Here is a 17,740-nt window from a genome sequence, read left to right as displayed (position 1 = left end):
GTGGAGAGGCTGAGGCTGTGGCTCAGCGGTAGCGCACTTACTGGCATGTGTGAGGCACTGGGTTTGATTCTCATCACCGCGTATAAAAAAAATAAAATGAAGATCGGTCAACAACTTTAAAAAAAAGGTGTGGAGTTTATGGAGCCTTTTCAAAGGACAATTTCTTACAAGTTTTTGAAAACTGTATAATTGTGTTAGGAATTTTGTGTTAGTAGGAACCTTGAGAGGTTTTATTTATTCCTTCCCTTTTAGTTTTCCATCTAAGACCTATAAATTTATTCTATTTTAGAAAGCCTTCAAGGAAGGAAATTTTCCCTAATCTTTCCGCTGCTATCCATTTTTTTTAAAAAGACCAGCCTTTATCAGAAAATTCTTGATCACTTAGATGGCCCTAATGCTCATGGCTGCAGCTGAAGATCCGCTCCCATTGCGTTTTCTTCTGCTGTTCATATATCCGCTGAGGGACCAGTCTCAGCTGAAGCCCATTATTAGGTCACCCCTTGGCCTCTTCTCTAAGGCTAAATAATGAGTTTCTTTTTCCTCCTTCTTTGTAGGTCATATTTTTCAAACTCATTTTTTGTTGTTGAAAATTTGACTGGGGATTTCCTGTCAGGAAATGCATTAGGCCTCAAATTTTGTAGACCTAACACTCCTCCTAGCACCATTTAAAATACACACAGTAAAATTAAGACTACAAATAAAACAAAGCCTCACAGAAGCAAAAAATAAACATGCTGAGTTGTTGTCTTCCTGAGTTCTGATTGACCAAGATATTTGTAGAATAAAGCATGACTCATTGTCCAATGGACATCCTGTTTATTGGTGACTGATCAACAAGAATGTGGTCAGGTTAGATAAATACCTATACAACTTAAGTTTCAGTGAGAAATGTTAAAAGCTAGGCATGCCAAGAAGATAAGTATGGCCCAACAGTGGCCCCTTCTCAGTCTGACTGATTGATTGATGGGTAGCAGAGATTGAACCCAGGGATGCTTAACCACTAAGCCACATCCCCAGTCCCTTTTTATATTTTTTATTTAGAGAGAGGGTCTTGCTGAGTTGTTTAAGACCTCACTAAGTAGCTGAGACTGGCCTCAGCCTCCCAAGCCACTGGGATTACAGACGTATGCCACCATGTTCGGCCCTTCTTGGTATTTCTGATATGTATACAGCTTCTAATTGCATTTGGAGACTATGGAGCCAATATTGCAATATCTTTCAATAAGCTGCTAGATACAGTGATTTCAAATTTGCACAATTATATTTGATCCCTAATAGGTGTTTATGGGGACTATTGTATCTGTCAGGTTTTCATATTAAGGTTATTATGGCTTTGTAAGTAATTATAGATTTTGTCCATATTTTTCTGTTTTAGAACAATTGAAATAGGATGAGATAAATGTTTGGTTGAACTCATTTATAAAACTGTCTGACCCCATACCTTTCAAAGGTAAGTCTTTGATAATTCTTGTGAGTGTCTAACAGAGCCCATGTACAAAAGTCTTTATTGTATACAATCCAGAGAACTATAAAGGAAGCATCTCACATGCTCTCAGCAGTCTATTCCAGAAACAGACAGTAGCAGTGCCTCAGAAGCTCTTATGTTCCCCTCCCTGTGCATCTCCTCCTATCTGACCCAACCCCATGTTCATGTAAATGCTACCCTAATTCTGGTTTGTTGTTATGCACTTAGCTTTTCTTCATGGTTTTACCATTTTTTGTATGTGTTACTATATTGCCAGCCTAGCTGAAATGTATCTTATAAAGTCAAGCCTTTCTATTTCTTCTTGCAATTTTTTTCTTTTTTGTTCCAGATTTTTGTTTTTAGATTCATTTAAATTTGTATATGCAACTTTAAGTCATTTTCACTATTTTGTAATATTTCACTATATGTCTGAGCCACAATTTATTCATCCATTCTATTGATAGACCTTGGGACTGTCTTCAATTTGCTACCTGATTGCTTCTGACTATTTTGGTAGATGTGTTCTAAAACTCAAGCCCTGGAATTTCTCTACACCTTAAGTGGAATTGTTGGATGTGGGATGCACGTATATTCACCCTTACAAGGATATGCCCAATTGTTTTTCTGAATGATCTTACTAATTTCCTGCTCCTACCAAGAGGAGATGAGAATTCCTGTTGCTCAGCATCCTTGCTAAGACTTTGTAGTGTCAGATTTTAAGCTTCTTTCCAGTCATTTGCAAAGAGATGTCTTATGGAGGACTGGGTTCAAATTTTCCTCATCAATAATGAGGTTGGTCATCTTTTAAATGCTTGATGTCCATTTGTATTTTCTTTTTTTTATGAAATGCTTGTTTATCTCTTATCCACTTACCTTCGGGTTGCTTGTTTTATTTATGTCAATTAGTAGGAATTCTTTATCTCTTTTGAATAAAAAATCATGTGTTTTGGGCTATATGTATATTATAAATATCTTCTCCCAATTAGTGCCCACTCCTCTCATTCTGTGATTTCTCTTGATCTCTTGATGAACATAAAGGCTGCATTTGTGTGTGTGCGTGTGTGTGTGTGTTTCTGGGGATCAAACCTAGGGCCTTGTACATGTGAGGCAAGCACTCTAACAACTGAGCTATATCCCCAGCACCAAAGGCTGCATTTTATTGTAGTTGAATATGTGCATCTTCCTTTTCCTGCTTTGAATCTTTTTAAAAATATTTTTTAGTTGTCAATGAATTTTTCACTTTATTCATTTATTTATGTGTGGTGCTAAGGATCGAACCCAGGGCCTCACACATGCCAGGCAAGGGCTCTACCACTGAGCCACAACTCCAGCCCCTGCTTTGAATTTTTTATATCCTATTTTAAAACTCTTCTACTCCCCACTGAAGATATGGTTTTATTTTCTTATAAAAACTTAAATTTTGACTTTTACACTCAAGTATTAAGTCCATCTATAATCATCATATTTTTCACTTTTAGCACTTTCATTCGATTTTAGTTTTGGCATATCTAATAAAATGCCCCATCTTTTCATTAGATCCATTAACATATTAATCATGTCTTTAAAAAATCCTTATCTACTACTTTAAACATTTAGGTGATATCTGGGTCTGGTTCTGCTGAATACTGGGCTTTGTGATAATGGATTGGTTTACTTTTTCTTCTCTTGTATCTCATAATTTTTAATTGGATGCTAGACGCTGGATGTAAGAGAAGGATGGGCACTAAGAGAATCGATGTTTATGTCCCCACGTGAGAACACCTCCTGTAACGTGGTGCAGTTGAGTGGGTCCATGCAGAGTGGAGCTGGGTTTGGGTTTCATTTCCGGGTGCTCACATGCTTCACAGGCTGGTGCTACTCTGCTTTAGTTTGGGGTTTGCATTGCTGGAGGCATCTGTATGGTGTCCGGGCTCATCCTCAGCTTTCAACAGGCTCTCTGTGTCTGCACTGCAGAAGGTGCATCTCTGTGCTCCTGTCCTTCCCTCGCTAGAAACTGTTCCTGCTCTGCCTGTGACTCAGCCTGATGGGGACAGGGTGATTTCTTGGTCCTCCTACCCCTTGGTCTTAGCCCTGTATGCCTGAGCTCAAGGGTGGGCTTCCTCAACATATTGCTCCCCTTCCTGCCTCCATGCCCCTTTCCAGTGCAGTAGGACTCATCATTCTGTCTGTCTATGCAGCACTGTGGGCCCGAGTAGGCTTCCTGCCCTTCTCCAGAGGCCAGGAAGCACACACATTTCCCCCAGTGTCAATGCAGGACAGGAGTGCCACTTCCTACCCCTCTGCCCATGGCCACTGACCCTTCTCTGCAGCTGGCATGCAGGACAGTTTTCTGCTTCTCCCTCAGAGAGATAGTCCTGTTTCATGGGAGAGAAGGGTCCCAGAGGCATGTTTGTGGGCCACCTCCCAGCAGCGTCAGCCATCACCTGCACCCCTGCACCCCTGCACCCCTGTGGCAGGCTGTCCCAGGGCTAATGCCCGGCTTCCAGTTTTTCTTGAGAGCACTAAACAGAGGCCTGTGAAAAAGATGTAGAAAATGGACACCGAGTGTCCTTATGTGGGACTTCCAGAAATTCTAAACTCTCAGGCCGACCCACATTTACCCTCTCAGAATTCATTAGCATTTCATTTGCTTTCTTCCTTTCTACTTTGTCCACCTTTCCTTCCTGTCAGGCCAAAGGCAGAACAGTTCTTGGGTCCCACCTCTCTTTGGAAGGGCTTGTCATCCCCTGGAGCTCTGTCCATCTTGTTGAATCTCTGAACCACACTTTAAAAAGGTATGATGTCATGGACTATCCAGCTTTCTGTCATTGTTAGGTGGGGACACCATTCTCCTGGGACTGTGTACATTTTAAGAGGGAACAGACAGATTTCCCCTTGCAAATTGATTTCTGATGAATTACTTTCTGTGAAATTGGCCTGCCTTCCTTTCCTCCTTCACTCTTTCTCCCTACTAGCAACAATATTTAGGCATCAACTGGGTCCTGTGATTTCCCCCAGCTTCTCCTCCCAGTTAGAATAGGGTCCAAGTTCCCCGTGTGGCCTACAGGCTCCTACTTGCTTCTGCAGCCTCAAGCATCCCTCTGGCCACTTCTCCCTTCCTGCCATCTCTGCTCCAGTGGCAGCAGCCCTCTTGCCAGCCTTCAAACAGGTCACCCGTGTTGCCACTCAGAGCTTTTACATGTTTCCATGCTGCTGGGAATGTTCTTTCCCCAGATTTTTCAGGGCTCACTTTCTGTGTTCCTGCAGGTCTCTATTCAAATGTCATCTCCTTAGGAAGAGACCCCCGCCCCTGACATTTCTACCTAAAACAGCTTCATTTTTCTATCCATTCCCTGCCAACATCCCTCAGTTCTCTTTCTCTGTCTTAAGTTTTCTTTATGTCACTTAACACTGTCCTGATATTGTGTGTGTGTTTGCTTGTTTTCCATCTCCCCCAGAAGAATGTAATTCCACTTTGTTCATTTCTGTATCTTCACCACTTAATCAGAACTCAGTCAGATGATTGAAGGAAATCAACAGATTCCAAAGATCATGACATTTTCTCTGGATCTTGCATTAGCTCAGTTCATAAAAATGCAGTTCCCCTGAGACTGTTCTCTCTTGTTGTGCCATATTTTGATCATGTGCTTAGTTAGGTATCTTTTAGTCAGGTGAATCCATTCAGTGTCTCCGTAAGTGCCAGTAACAGAGGAGAGAGGGCTTGTCTTGGGTCTGCTCACCATCCTTCCATACTTTCTTCCAGCTCATCTCTGGGAGACCTACCACAGACCTTCAGGTGGCTGTGCCATTGCCAGGCTGATTCCTCACCCCAGCAACCTTGCACCCTCTGCATTTCTGCCCTGCCATGCTGGATTCTTCCCCGATTCCCAAAGCCTGTGGGAGTCAGAGCTAATGGTCTGTCGCACAATATAAGCTGGGCATCCCTGAGCGCTGGACCCCCCATTCTGTCTTCCTAGTTGTTTTGTTTGGGCTGTTATTGCAGTTGCTGTTGTTTTCAATCCTTTTAACTCTGTACTGCCTTTGGAAGAGATGGCGGTGGAAAGCAAGTCAGGGGGAAAAGAATTGGTCAGTGCTCTCGCTGCCTCAGGGAGCAGTACAAGAGGAGGAAAGACACAGGTGCCCACATCTGTCTCTGTTGGCTCTAGGCCATGTTTTTGCTCTAGGGGCTCCATATCTGGCAAGGGAGGCAGTGAAGGAACTGTGTGTTTTCTGACTTCTTCCAGGTGATTATATTTCATGAAACGAGTTTACTACAGCTCAGGGTAGTCTGTTTTTGTTTGCTTAAGCCAGGTCCAACTTCAATAATTAAACTTCATTTATGCCTGACCTTGACCTAAGGCAGATTTTTCAGCAGCTTTGTGAGTTCTGTATATTTTTATGGGGTATCTTTTCAGACTGTGTTAAGAAATGTTGGCCAGACACCATTTTGAATGAAACCTTCTTGCACTACTATTTTCTAAGTGTATGCAGAAGTTCTTATAATCAGAAAGATTCAAGTCCATTCAAAAATGCTGATGAATGAGAAGTATTTTTTTATTACCTAGTTTAAAATCAGTAGATATTGAAATTATAGCTATAGTATTGTGGCCTCCAATTTTTTTCTTATTTGAAAAAGTCTCTCATAAGCTAAATGACATATAATTATTCTTCTATAGCGTTGTATAAAATACCTTATCCTATGAGATATCATTTAGTTTTCTATTATTGAAAACCATCTTTTAACTACTGAGTGTAAGTAATAATTCTGGTTTAGAAAAAGGAGGCACTTAAGAAAACATAACGAAGTATGATTATAAAACCCCAGATATTGTGAAGGAAGTTTGAAGGATAAAGTAATAGCTTTCTTGATTTTGTAACTTTTATTTATCCGAGAAAAAGTGTTATCAGAGAAAAAGTTCATTAGAACACATTTTGCCATATTTATCCACTGCAACCTTATTGAAAAAATGGTTGTGAAATTGATGAGAATGTTGACTAATTATGCTCTCTTGTCTCACATGGAATTACACCACACTCTAAATCAAAAGTTCCAGCTATTGCACCATGATCACCATGATTCTTTCTTTCTTTCTTTTTGTTTTGTTTTGTTTTTCCCCCTGCCCCTTAGAAACAATCCATTTGGGTCCATCACATGGCCACTTGTTAGTCTGGGGCATTATCCCTGTTTGTGACTACAATGAGGTCATACTAGGCTGGGTCTGTATATAGTCAAAGGGATAGCCCACAGCTGCTCAGGGGACCAGGCAATACAAAGGGCCACCCTGATATTTTAGGTCAAAGTCCCTGCTTTCTCGGTATAATGGGGAATTTTTATTTTAACTATCAAGAAGATTGGTTCAATTTTGGTTTGTTTATTACTACATGCTGTGCATAGATATCAATCTGTTGGACTTTTTTTTAGACTTCATATTGAAGTGTAATATTCTCAGAGCAAAAATGCTAAGTGTATGATAAGACATACTTCTGCAAGCTGAGCATGCCTGCTCAACCAGGACCCTCATCAGGAAACAGCATGGCCCGCCCCAAGAAGCTCGCCTCAGACCCCCTCCCTGTCACCAGCCCTCCTCACCAAGGGGAACCACTTTCCTGCTGGCTTTTATGCTTGATGTAAATGGAATTGTGCACAGTATATTATTTTGTATCTGTCTTCTTTCAACCTTCATTATGTTTATGAATTTATCCACATTTATTGTGTATTGTGTTTGTTCATTCTTATTGCTGTGCAGTGTCCTATTCAAGAAAAGAATTTATTCTTTCTACTGTTAGCAGGTGTTCCAGTCATTTCCTTTTGGGAGGAGGGTGGGGCTCTTATGGATTTTCTGTTATGAACATTCTAGTACATCTCTTTGTTAATCACATATATACACATACGCACCCGCCTCCCCCCCCCACACACACACACTCCTGTTGGAGGTACCTTAATAGTTGGGAAAGGGACTGTGAGGTCATAGGCTTCCCTACTGATTTTTGTGTCCAGTTTAAGAAATCTTTGCCTACTCTAAGTTGGCAAAGCTGCTCTGTTCATGTCTCTAAAATCTTTATTTTGCTCTATAATCCATCTAAGTTGATATTTGTTTATTATATGACATTGTAGGAATCAGGGCATATTTTTTCACATCAACATCCTGTCATCATTTTATTTAGTTTTTAATGTGTTTGAAATGTGCCCATAAAATTTAATTCCACAGAAACATTTTTTAATATATTCCTAGAGACAATAATGTTTCTTGAAAAACAGTTTAGACTTATGGTAATTTAAAATTCATTATGTAATCTCTAGGTTTATTTAAAACTAATGTAAATTGAAATCTCTCTTAAAGTTCTTCCATTCAATGAGTTTAATTTTTAAATCTAGCTACTTAATTATTCAACACCAAAAGTAAAGTATAATGTATAAAATGCAATCTTTTAAAAAACAAAGTATTAGGTCTGGGGTTGTGGCTCAGCAGTAGAGTGCTTGCCTACCATATGCAAGGCCCTGGGTTTGATCCTCAGCACCACATGAAAATAAATAAATAAAATAAAAGGTATTGTGTCCAACTACAACTAAAAAGTGAATGTTTAAATAAATAAATAAAGTATTATTCCCCTTTTTCCATTCAAATTCAATTTGATACTTCTTTATTATGTGTTTTCTAAAATGAGAGACAATTAAGAATATGATTGAAGTTTTAAGTACATTTTAGTTTTAATTCATGTAATAAAATTACCAAACATCTGTCAATATTAAACCAATTTCTTTAGTACTCATTTATTAATAAGGAGAGGACTTTTATTACTATTAAAATGACCTTAGACTCCTTATGCAATGCTGCTATACCAAGTTTTCTGCTAGTGGGATAGATATAAAAATAGAAAAGGAAACATAAAAAGTTTCATTTTTGTGTTTCTGATGCCTATGATGTCAACTTGCTTAGTTTTTGTCTTTTATTTGTTCTAGGTTGTGCTGGTCAGTGGACATCTGGACAGCTGGGATGTTGGGCAGGGTGCCATGGATGATGGTGGTGGAGCCTTCATATCATGGGAAGCACTCTCACTTATTAAAGATCTTGGTAAATATTTAGAAAATTGTTCACCAAGGCGTGAGGATCTCAGTAGTGACATGTTGAACTTAATACACAAAATTCTTAACAGATTAGTTCCTATGGTATGTTCAAAGATACTCCTGAGGTTTATATTTTTTTTGTTGTTGTTGATTCCCAGAAAAGAACTAATTTATTCCCTTAAAGAAAGACATTTTTCTTTGAGTGTTCTCCAGACATCCAAAGTATCACATGTTATTATCAGCCACTGGGGAAAATGAACAAGCAAATAAAACTGAAGCAAATGTAACCCATCACCTAGAGACTGTGCAAGGAAACCATGACCAAGTGCCGAGAGGTTGGCAGCTATCCTCCTTCCTTTCCTTCTTCATCTTAAGACATTTCCAAGCTGTTAGGATAATGAAAAAGGTAGAAATTAAAGAGTGTGACTGAGGAATGATTCCTCCAGACACAACAGGAATCTGGGATGGGAAATTGGACCTTCCAGGTAAACCCAGATGTGGGTCAGATGGTGAGACATAAAAGGGGATGGCTAATAGCAAAAGCAGTTTAATTCAGTGACCAAATTTGCAAACAAATTACATGTATTTTCTCTGTGCGCTGGCCAAATAGGTGGATTTTGAGTGTGGTTAGAAATGACAAAATAGTCCGAACTGTAAGTTCCATGCCTGAATCAGACCTGTGGTGGTTTTTGAAGTGCTTATCAGCAGAATGTCTTGTACCATAACTGTGGAGTAACCTGGTTTTCAGATGTAGTAAAGATCAGAACATTGCACTGCTTCTTTGGGAGCATATGTCTTACTTCGTATTTCCTACTCTTTTTAGCAAACCCTTCTAATCTCATATACAGGCATATGAAAAATGTTCATCTTCTTAATAATAGATTGCTAAAATGGTCTTATTTCTTTGATGTAGTATTTATTTAGATTTATATCTTACTTTTGTTTATTTAATTTTAATTTTATTCATTTATTTTTGGTTAAGGGGCACTTAACCACTGAGCCACATTGCTAACTCTTCTTTATTTTTTATTTAGAGACCCAGTCTCTCTGAGTTGCTTAGAGCCTCTCTAAGTTGCTGAGGCTGGCTTTGAACTCACGATCCTCCTGCCTCAGTCTCCCGAGTTGCTGGGATTACAGGTGTGCACGACTATTCCTGGCTTACTTGTGTTTTCTGTTTTAAAATGGAGAGATGCAAAGATGGTTCTGCTGTTTTTACTTATCAGTAGGGCAGGGTTTCCCAGTCTCAGCATTACTGACATTTTGAATCAGAAAACATTTTGTTGTATGGTGTGTCTCCTGTGTGGTAAGATGTTTTGCAGCATCCCTGTTACTCACTTGGTGCTAGTAACACCTACCCCCCTCAAATTGGGACAACCAAAATGTCTTTAGGCACTGCCAAATGACCTTGGGAGAGGGAGGATAATAGTTCCAATTTGAGAAACACTAAAATAAGGTACTAAAAAAATCTCTAGGTTACTTGAATATAGGATTTTTCTTTCTTTAAAGAAACACTTGAAACCCTACATTACATATACATATACCTTCATCATCAATACCATATGTGACAGAAAAGAGTCGTTGAGCACCTACTATGCTTTTCATAAAGCACTTTGTGAAAGCTGGGCACACAGAGAAGTTTAGAATGTGTCCTCTGTTCTTAAGAGCCATAGAAGAGATTTGAAGACCTACACACACACACACACACACACACACACACACACACACACACATACATGCATAATCATCAATATACATGTAGCTTCAATGTCTACTTTTAGAATGGGTAGCACTGGAGACAGGAATTGTCCATCAAGTAAAACCAAAAATTACATTCCTTCAGACAAGATCTGAGAAACTCCATGAATGCTCTCCTCTTTCCCATTCCCTAAAAAATGTTCTCTTTTTCTTGCCTCACAACATTCCAGAATGAGGTGGGCTCTAGAGTAAAGAAGACAGAAGCAAAAACATTTTTCCTCTTTATAGAACGCAGAAAATTTTCTGGAAATTAAGTTTATTTCAGTGCATTCAACCAACTTGATTGGAAGTGGAATGGTGAAGAAGAAAGAGAAACGAGATTCATCTGAATTGATTTTAGGTGACTCTGTGCTACAAACTGCTTTTTTTGGCCCCAGGCAGGTCATTTGAACTCTCTGGACTTCATTTTCCTCATCTCTAGTCAGTTGTAAGCCTCCCAAGTATTTTATTTGCTCTAGGTTGAAATAAAAATTGTGTCTTCTCTAGGCTTTGAATCTCCATGCTATGACACTCAGCATGGGACCCTAAATCATGGTTAGTTGAGTTCAATTCAATTGCATAGATAAATGTCAAGTACCATGCCCAGGTGAACCGGATATCTTTCTTCCCGTTCTGACAGCACATTGACTTCAGTTGCTTTTGATAGCTAGTAATCAGTCTTTTCAATTCAGAACTCTACCTCTGAAAGATTTCTGAAAAACGTATGTAAACATGTGAATAAAATGAAGAATAACATTTATTTGAGTACATGTTTATGAAGCAGAACATGATATACTTAACACACACACACATACACACACCCCTCTGGAACCAGCTGCCTGGGTTCACTTCTCAGTCCGGCAATTTCCTAGGTGTGTAATCATCTGTGAAATGACAATAAAAATCAGACTTCCCTCACAGGGTTGCTTTGAAAGTTAAATGAACACATAATATATGTAGAAGAGGGCCTGACCCAACTCAAATTCCCAGTAAATGTTAGCTTTTATAATTTAATAAGCATGACTATGAATCATATTTTTAATATAAGGGAGGATAACTTTTTTAACAAAATTTTTTCCTTCCACACCCATGAGTCGATTACTTTGCCTCCTAATTTAATGTTAGTTTTACCAATGTAATTCTAGGGCCAGCTGCTATGGTATCCCTAAAATATCCTTTGCCTTTAACATTTAAGCCACCATCTCTTGTATGATGAAAACCCACTCACCCCTCCACTTTTTTCCATCTTTATACTAAATTTTCTGAGTCTTAAATTCCTCCTAGTTGCTTCCAGCATGCACCTTAGATTGCTTAGATTGAGTGCCCTGTCTCCACTGTGCCCTTCACTTCCTGTAATTGCACCCACCAGGTCTTATGCTTCCATGTTAAATTTATGGATTTTGATTTGTAGATTGCCTATGTATTTTAACAGGAAGAACTGGACCCAACATATGCCATGTGGGATCTGGACAAAAATTACTGATATACTTGAATAAGAAATAGGGCCTTGGGCTTGGGACCAAGCAATGGATTCATAATGATATTATTTAATTACATTGAGCCCAAACTGTTTAATTGGTGAAATATGAAAAGCTCTGCAGTGATTTTTTTTTCCCAAGAAAAAATGACACTCCTTCTGGATGCTTTTCCTCGAATGACGTGTCGTGTGGCATGCATGTTTGAGTCCCTTGGTGGCTTATTAATTTGAAATGTTGGTCCAGTGGGGCTTTCTGATATTTTGAAATCTTTTTCTAAGCAATTTCCTTCTGGTGTCTTCTCTCTTGCCCTTCTTTCTCACAACTCGAAGATTTACTCTTTCACCCAAGCCATCAGCTTAAATTATACTCAATTAATATAACGAGATCTTTGTGCTTTGTAAATATAATCAGTCTTTCCCGAGTAACTGTCAACAGAAGGCTATTTGCTGTGAAGTGCTGTTGAAGACTTTTTTTGTGTGTTTGTGGTTTACTGGATGTGAAACTGTTTATTTGAAATGTCATTTCCTGGAATGTTCTGGTGTCAGTGGACAAAGTCTATGGCCAAAAATGCTATACTTCAAATGTTCATTTGGCACTAGAAAAATAAACTACCATCCATTCCAAAATTCTTCCAACTTTATCGTTTTTCTCTAAAGTTAGAATTTTGAGATGTTAGGCTCAAAGGAATGAAAGGAATTGCAATGAACAATATTGATTATTGAAATGTGAGGTATATAAGAAACATCTTTCTAGAGAAATTTAAATGTGAGCATCCTCATTCTGATCATTATAGAACGGGAAAGTTTCTCAGAAAATTACTTCATTTGTGTGCTCCTTCACTCATTCTCTCAACAGGTATTTGATGTGTGTTGACAGCATGCCCATGTCCTGGATGCCTTGTACCAAAGAGGAGGGAGAAGAGACACTTTTTAAAATTTGTTCTAATTAGTTATACAAAATGCAGTGGAATGCATTTTGACACATTGTACACAAATGGAGCACGACTTCTCATTCCTCTGACAGTACATGGTGCAGAGTCATGTAATCAATGTATGATGCATACATAATAATGTCTGTATCATTCCACCATCCTTCCAATCCCCACAGCCCCTCCCTTCCCCTCACTCCCCTTTGCATAATCCAAAGTTCCTTCATTCTTCCCTACCCACCCCCTACTATGGATCATCATTCACTTATCAGAGAAAACATTTGGCCTTTGGTTTATTGGGATTGGCTTATTTCACTAAGCATGATATTCTCTGGTTCTATCTGTTTACCAGCAAATGCCATAATTTCATTCTTCTTTAAGGCTGAGTAATATTCCATTGTGTATATGTACCACATGTTCTTTATCCATTCATCTTTTGAAGGGCATCTAGGTTGGTTCCATAGTTTAGCTATTGTGAATTGAGTTGCTATAAACATTGATGTGGCTGCATTACTGTAGTATGCTGATTTTAAGGCCTGTGGGTATAAACCAAGGAGTGGGATAGCTAGTCTATTTTGGTTCCATTCCAAGTTTTTTGAGGAATTTCTGTACTGCTTTCCAGAGTGGTTGCACCAATTTGCAATGCCACCAGCAATTATGAGTGCACATTTTTCCCCACATCCTCGCCAACACTTCTTATTGCTTGTATTCTTGATACTTGCCATTCTGACTGGAGTGAGATGAAATCTTAGAATAGTTTTGATTTGTATTTCTCTAATTGCTAGAGATGTTGAACATTTTTTCATATATTTGTAGATTGATTGTATTTGAAAAGAGATATTTGATTAAAAAATTGCAGTGATATTTTTTATAAGTTCTTCAAATGTAATATATACAAATTATTTTGGAGACCAATGAAGGAGTAGCCAGAATACCTTGGCTGAGTCAGGATAACTTCTCCAAAGTAAAGTTTGAGATTTCTTTTTAAATAGTAATTCCCAATGTGGAAGGATTCAGATGCAAAATTCCCAGCGAAGTGTAGAGCTTCCAGTTCTGCATACATTAAAAATGAGGAGAAAATTGTTGACAGTAGTAGTCTTGGGATTGAGAGTTGGAGAATGAGGGGTAAAGGGTGATGGAATTGTAGGAGCTTCCTACTTTTTACTTGATGTGTTTGCATAACATTAGACTTTTAAAAATCCCTCAAAAGTGTCCTTTCAAAAAAAAAAGAAAAGAGAGATACTCTTTTTATTAATTTATCTTACAGTAGGATGATTTTGACATATTGTACACAAATGGAGCACAATTTCTCATTTCTTAGCTGTCCATGGTGTAAAGTCACTCCAGTAGTGTAATCACACATGTGTAAAAGGTAATAATGATTCTTTATGTAATCATTACCATAAACACTCTTAGGAACAGCAGGGCAGAGGTGGGAAGCAGGAGTTACTAGGCCTTCATGGCCCAGAACACACCAGTGAACAAGACTAAATGTCCTCCAAGGCTTTCATCCACTGATCCCATAGCAGTTAGAGCTCCACGTGGGCATTTCCAATACAGGGGTCTCTCTTGGAAGTGGGGACCCAGCTGGAAGAAGGTTTCCTCTCCCAGGCCCTGGTCAACCGTGCCTTATAGAAACCCCAAGAAACCCAATCAGAGTAACTGAGCAAAGGAAATGGGCAGCTTCCAAAGAAATGGAGGCCTAACAGTGGAGGTATCTAGCTGAAGCCCTGAAACCAATTTGGGACTAACCGAGACCTAGAAAGGTGATTCCCTCTTAGAAAATCCCTCCCTGCAGGCTTAGCCAGACCTTTGGTTGTAATGAAAGTGCTAAGAGCTAGCATTTATAGCACTGTGCAGCAGGCATGGTGCTGAGCATAGCGCTACACACATGCTTTCTTATCTTCTGGACAATAACCCCAAGCAGGAGGTAGCTGTTGTTAGTGTACTGAAGAGGAAACTGAAACAGAGAAAGCTAAGTCCCCTGTCCAATGTCCCACAGCTATCATGTAGAACACGTGAATGAAGCAGTCTCACTCCACACTCAACACTCTTAAGTACTTGATAATACTGTTTTACTGGAACAGATTCCCAGTCTGTTCCTAGGGACACTCGTCCTCAGGATATCAAGAGAAGTTGTATAGAAAAGGGTGGGGGGACACACCTATGGTCAAATATGTTTGGGAAACTCCCTTGGGATAATTACTTTTATTTATCAAAAACATTTGTTTGGGCTGGGGCTGGGGCTCAGTGGTAGAGCACTTGCCTAGCATGTGAGGCACTGGGTTCAATTCTCAGCACCGCATATAAATGAATAAAAAAATAAAGTCCATCAACAACTAGATGAAAATAAACATTTGTTTGAAGAGTGTTCCTTGGTACCATCCGTGGAGCATTTTTGGAGGTAGCAGAACTGAAGAAGAATCCAAGAATACTTGCTCAGTTGTACCTCATGGAACCCAGTATGAATGGCCTTGGATTTGTTCTCATTCTAGATTTTCTGGCTGCCTTTGGGAGTTTTCATTGCCAGGATATTGACAAACCAGAACAAGGTGAAAGTTCCATAACTGACATGGTGGAGGTTGTTGAAATACATTTGCTTGAGTTTATTTTCAGAGCATTGATATCTACCCAAGCCGAAACTTTACCCAAACTCCACCCTGTTGAGTGAATGCATGAAGGAGCAGAGCATCCAAATAAGACATTTCCCTAAGAGATGACTTCCCAGCTCTACAATCTCACAATCCAGATGCTCACATTTAAATTTTTCTAGAAAGATGTTTCTTATATATCCCACATTTCAACAACTGAGTTCTTATCCACACTCTCTGAATGTATTTTATTTAAAATGAATGTAGTATTATTAGAAATATTTGAAGTATGCTAAGGCCTTTCTCTGCCAAGTTATTCTATGAATTTGGATTTGGTAGTATTTTTTCCTAGAAAGAAGTTTTATCTTAAAACATTCCATGAACTCTCCCTACTATTATTTTGCATGCTTTTTCTCCACAATTATTTTGTGAATGCAAGAAGGGAGTCTAATGACCCTGGAAAAGATATCCTGTTAAAATCACTGGACCTCAGTATTTTTAACTTGAGCATGGTATGGGAGACCCCATAGTCATTTTAGAGCATTAGGCTGCATGAATATTGCTGTTATCGTTTGATCATTTGCTTTGACTATTGCTGTTTATGGGTAATGGCAGACATAACCCAAGCCCAATGGCATACAGCATTGTGACCAATTCCTCTGGGCCAGATAAAGAATCTGAAGTGATGGCAGATGAAATACATTTGCTTGTGTAGTGTCCAGATAACCAACTTGTTTTGAGTCTTAAAAAAAAATTTTCCCTGACATTAAATTTAATTTTTATTAATTTCAATTTTATTGTATGGATACTTGTTTGATTTTGTTTTTTAATAAACAAATATTATTTGATTCTGACTTATTGCAATCAAACTTAGGCACTAACTTAGAATAATTTAACTATTTAATTTGTTTGTTTCTTTCCCTTTTTTTAAGCATTTATACTCTTTCTTATTTGTGTTTGAGGATGATCTCATTTTTCATTCAAATATGTTCTTTTCTGTAGTGGTAAGTTATGTCATGTCTGGTTTTCCATAAGACTTATGGAAGACACATTTCTCTCTACCTGGGAATTTCTGAAAACTCCTTCTGTGGTTCAAATTCATTTATAAGTTTCACTAACACACTTTGCATCTTTATATCTCATTCAGCTAATATACACATTTCTGCTGGCATGTGCAAGAAGATAAATTTTATGTAGGTTGATCTGTAAAGTAGTCCATGGGATAAAGTAAGATTTATTAAAAATGAATCTCAGAGTGTGATCTGCCTTTTAGGTTTAATGTGGTATGGGAAATCTGTGGTCATTTTAGAGACATAGGCTGCATGAATGCTGCTGTTATTTTATCATTTGGTTAGGATATACCATTTCTATATAAATGGTCACACAAATCCAGGCCCCGTGACGTATAGCATCATGATTTCTTCCTGCCTGTCTGACAGAGAATCTGGAGGGATGGCAGGTGAATGCCAGGAGTGGAAAAGGCTAGTGGGCCTCCCTTTTCCATAGCAGGCTCAGCTGCATCCCCCACAAATGCTTTGATTTGGCCTTTATCCCTTAGAAAGTGAGAAAACAGGGTGGTGAGGGAAGTGGAAGCTTAAGAAATTGGTATTATTTATCTTGGAGAAGAGGGGCATGGAAAGACTAACAGTAACATTAGTATCCTAGTAGATTCTCTCCCACCCAAGAATGGGATATATATGAAAGTCCAGGGTGGAGCTGTCTGGAAAACCTGGCGACCTCACTGAAACAGTGCCATCATCATATAGTGTAACTTGGCTCACAAGACCTCCTTTCAGTAAGTACTGAGTATCTACTTCACATCAGGCAAATAGAATGGATGCGGCACAATTCCTCCTGTGAAAGAGCTCATGGTCTGGCAGCAGTGGCCTCACATGCTCAGAGACATTGAGCTAAGTCTGAAAAGGTAGGAGGTGGGAGAAGAAGAAGCAAAAAATTAAAGCTCATGAAAGGCCAGAGCTTAAGGAGTGAAGGCAACATTTTTGTAAGTCTGGAGCAATAGGTGGGTGAGAGGTGCTGGGAAATGGTCAGATGCAGGGAGAGGGTCAACTTTGAAGGGTGTTGGATGCAAAGCTAAAGTTTGGAGTTGTGCCACAGGCAGCAGGAGCTGTTGAAGATTTTTAAGCATGGGATTGGCTCGGTTGGACTTCTTTCTAAAATAAAGATGTCAGTTAGGTTCTCCTATTAACCTCTAAAATTACATGATAAGAGAATGGAAACAGAAAAACTGTGCAGGAATATACCAGCTATACTGAACCTGGAAAACCACAGCTTTGGAATGACTAAGTAAATTTCATCTGCTGTGTGGTGATGAGCCAGCCTCTACCTCTCTCGCGCTAAATATACCAAAGAGGAAGTGGTGGGGTTTCCAGGGATGCTGTGTTCCTCGCCTCCACACTTCTCTGTATCCTGCTAATGCTGCATTTTGCAAAAGCTGTGGTTTACCCAGCTCCCAGTGAATTCTTTTCTAGTAAACGTGCC

General features: G+C 39.0%; 1 protein-coding gene across 4 annotated transcripts in view; it reads left to right on the top strand.

Moving 5' to 3' along the window:
• Cpq (carboxypeptidase Q) overlaps positions 1–17,740 on the top strand; it is a 449,500-nt gene that overhangs the window by 276,703 nt on the left and 155,057 nt on the right. For all 4 annotated transcript variants that reach the window (XM_071602223.1, XM_071602224.1, XM_027953187.2 and 1 more), the window contains exon 5: positions 8,406–8,517. In XM_071602223.1, the coding sequence (XP_071458324.1) occupies positions 8,406–8,517 (112 nt within the window). The remainder of the gene's footprint in view (positions 1–8,405; positions 8,518–17,740) is intronic.

Source organism: Marmota flaviventris, chromosome 15, assembly GCF_047511675.1.
Source record: "Marmota flaviventris isolate mMarFla1 chromosome 15, mMarFla1.hap1, whole genome shotgun sequence".
Classification (NCBI taxonomy): domain Eukaryota; kingdom Metazoa; phylum Chordata; class Mammalia; order Rodentia; family Sciuridae; genus Marmota; species Marmota flaviventris.
This window is presented reverse-complemented; position numbering and strand designations above follow the sequence as displayed.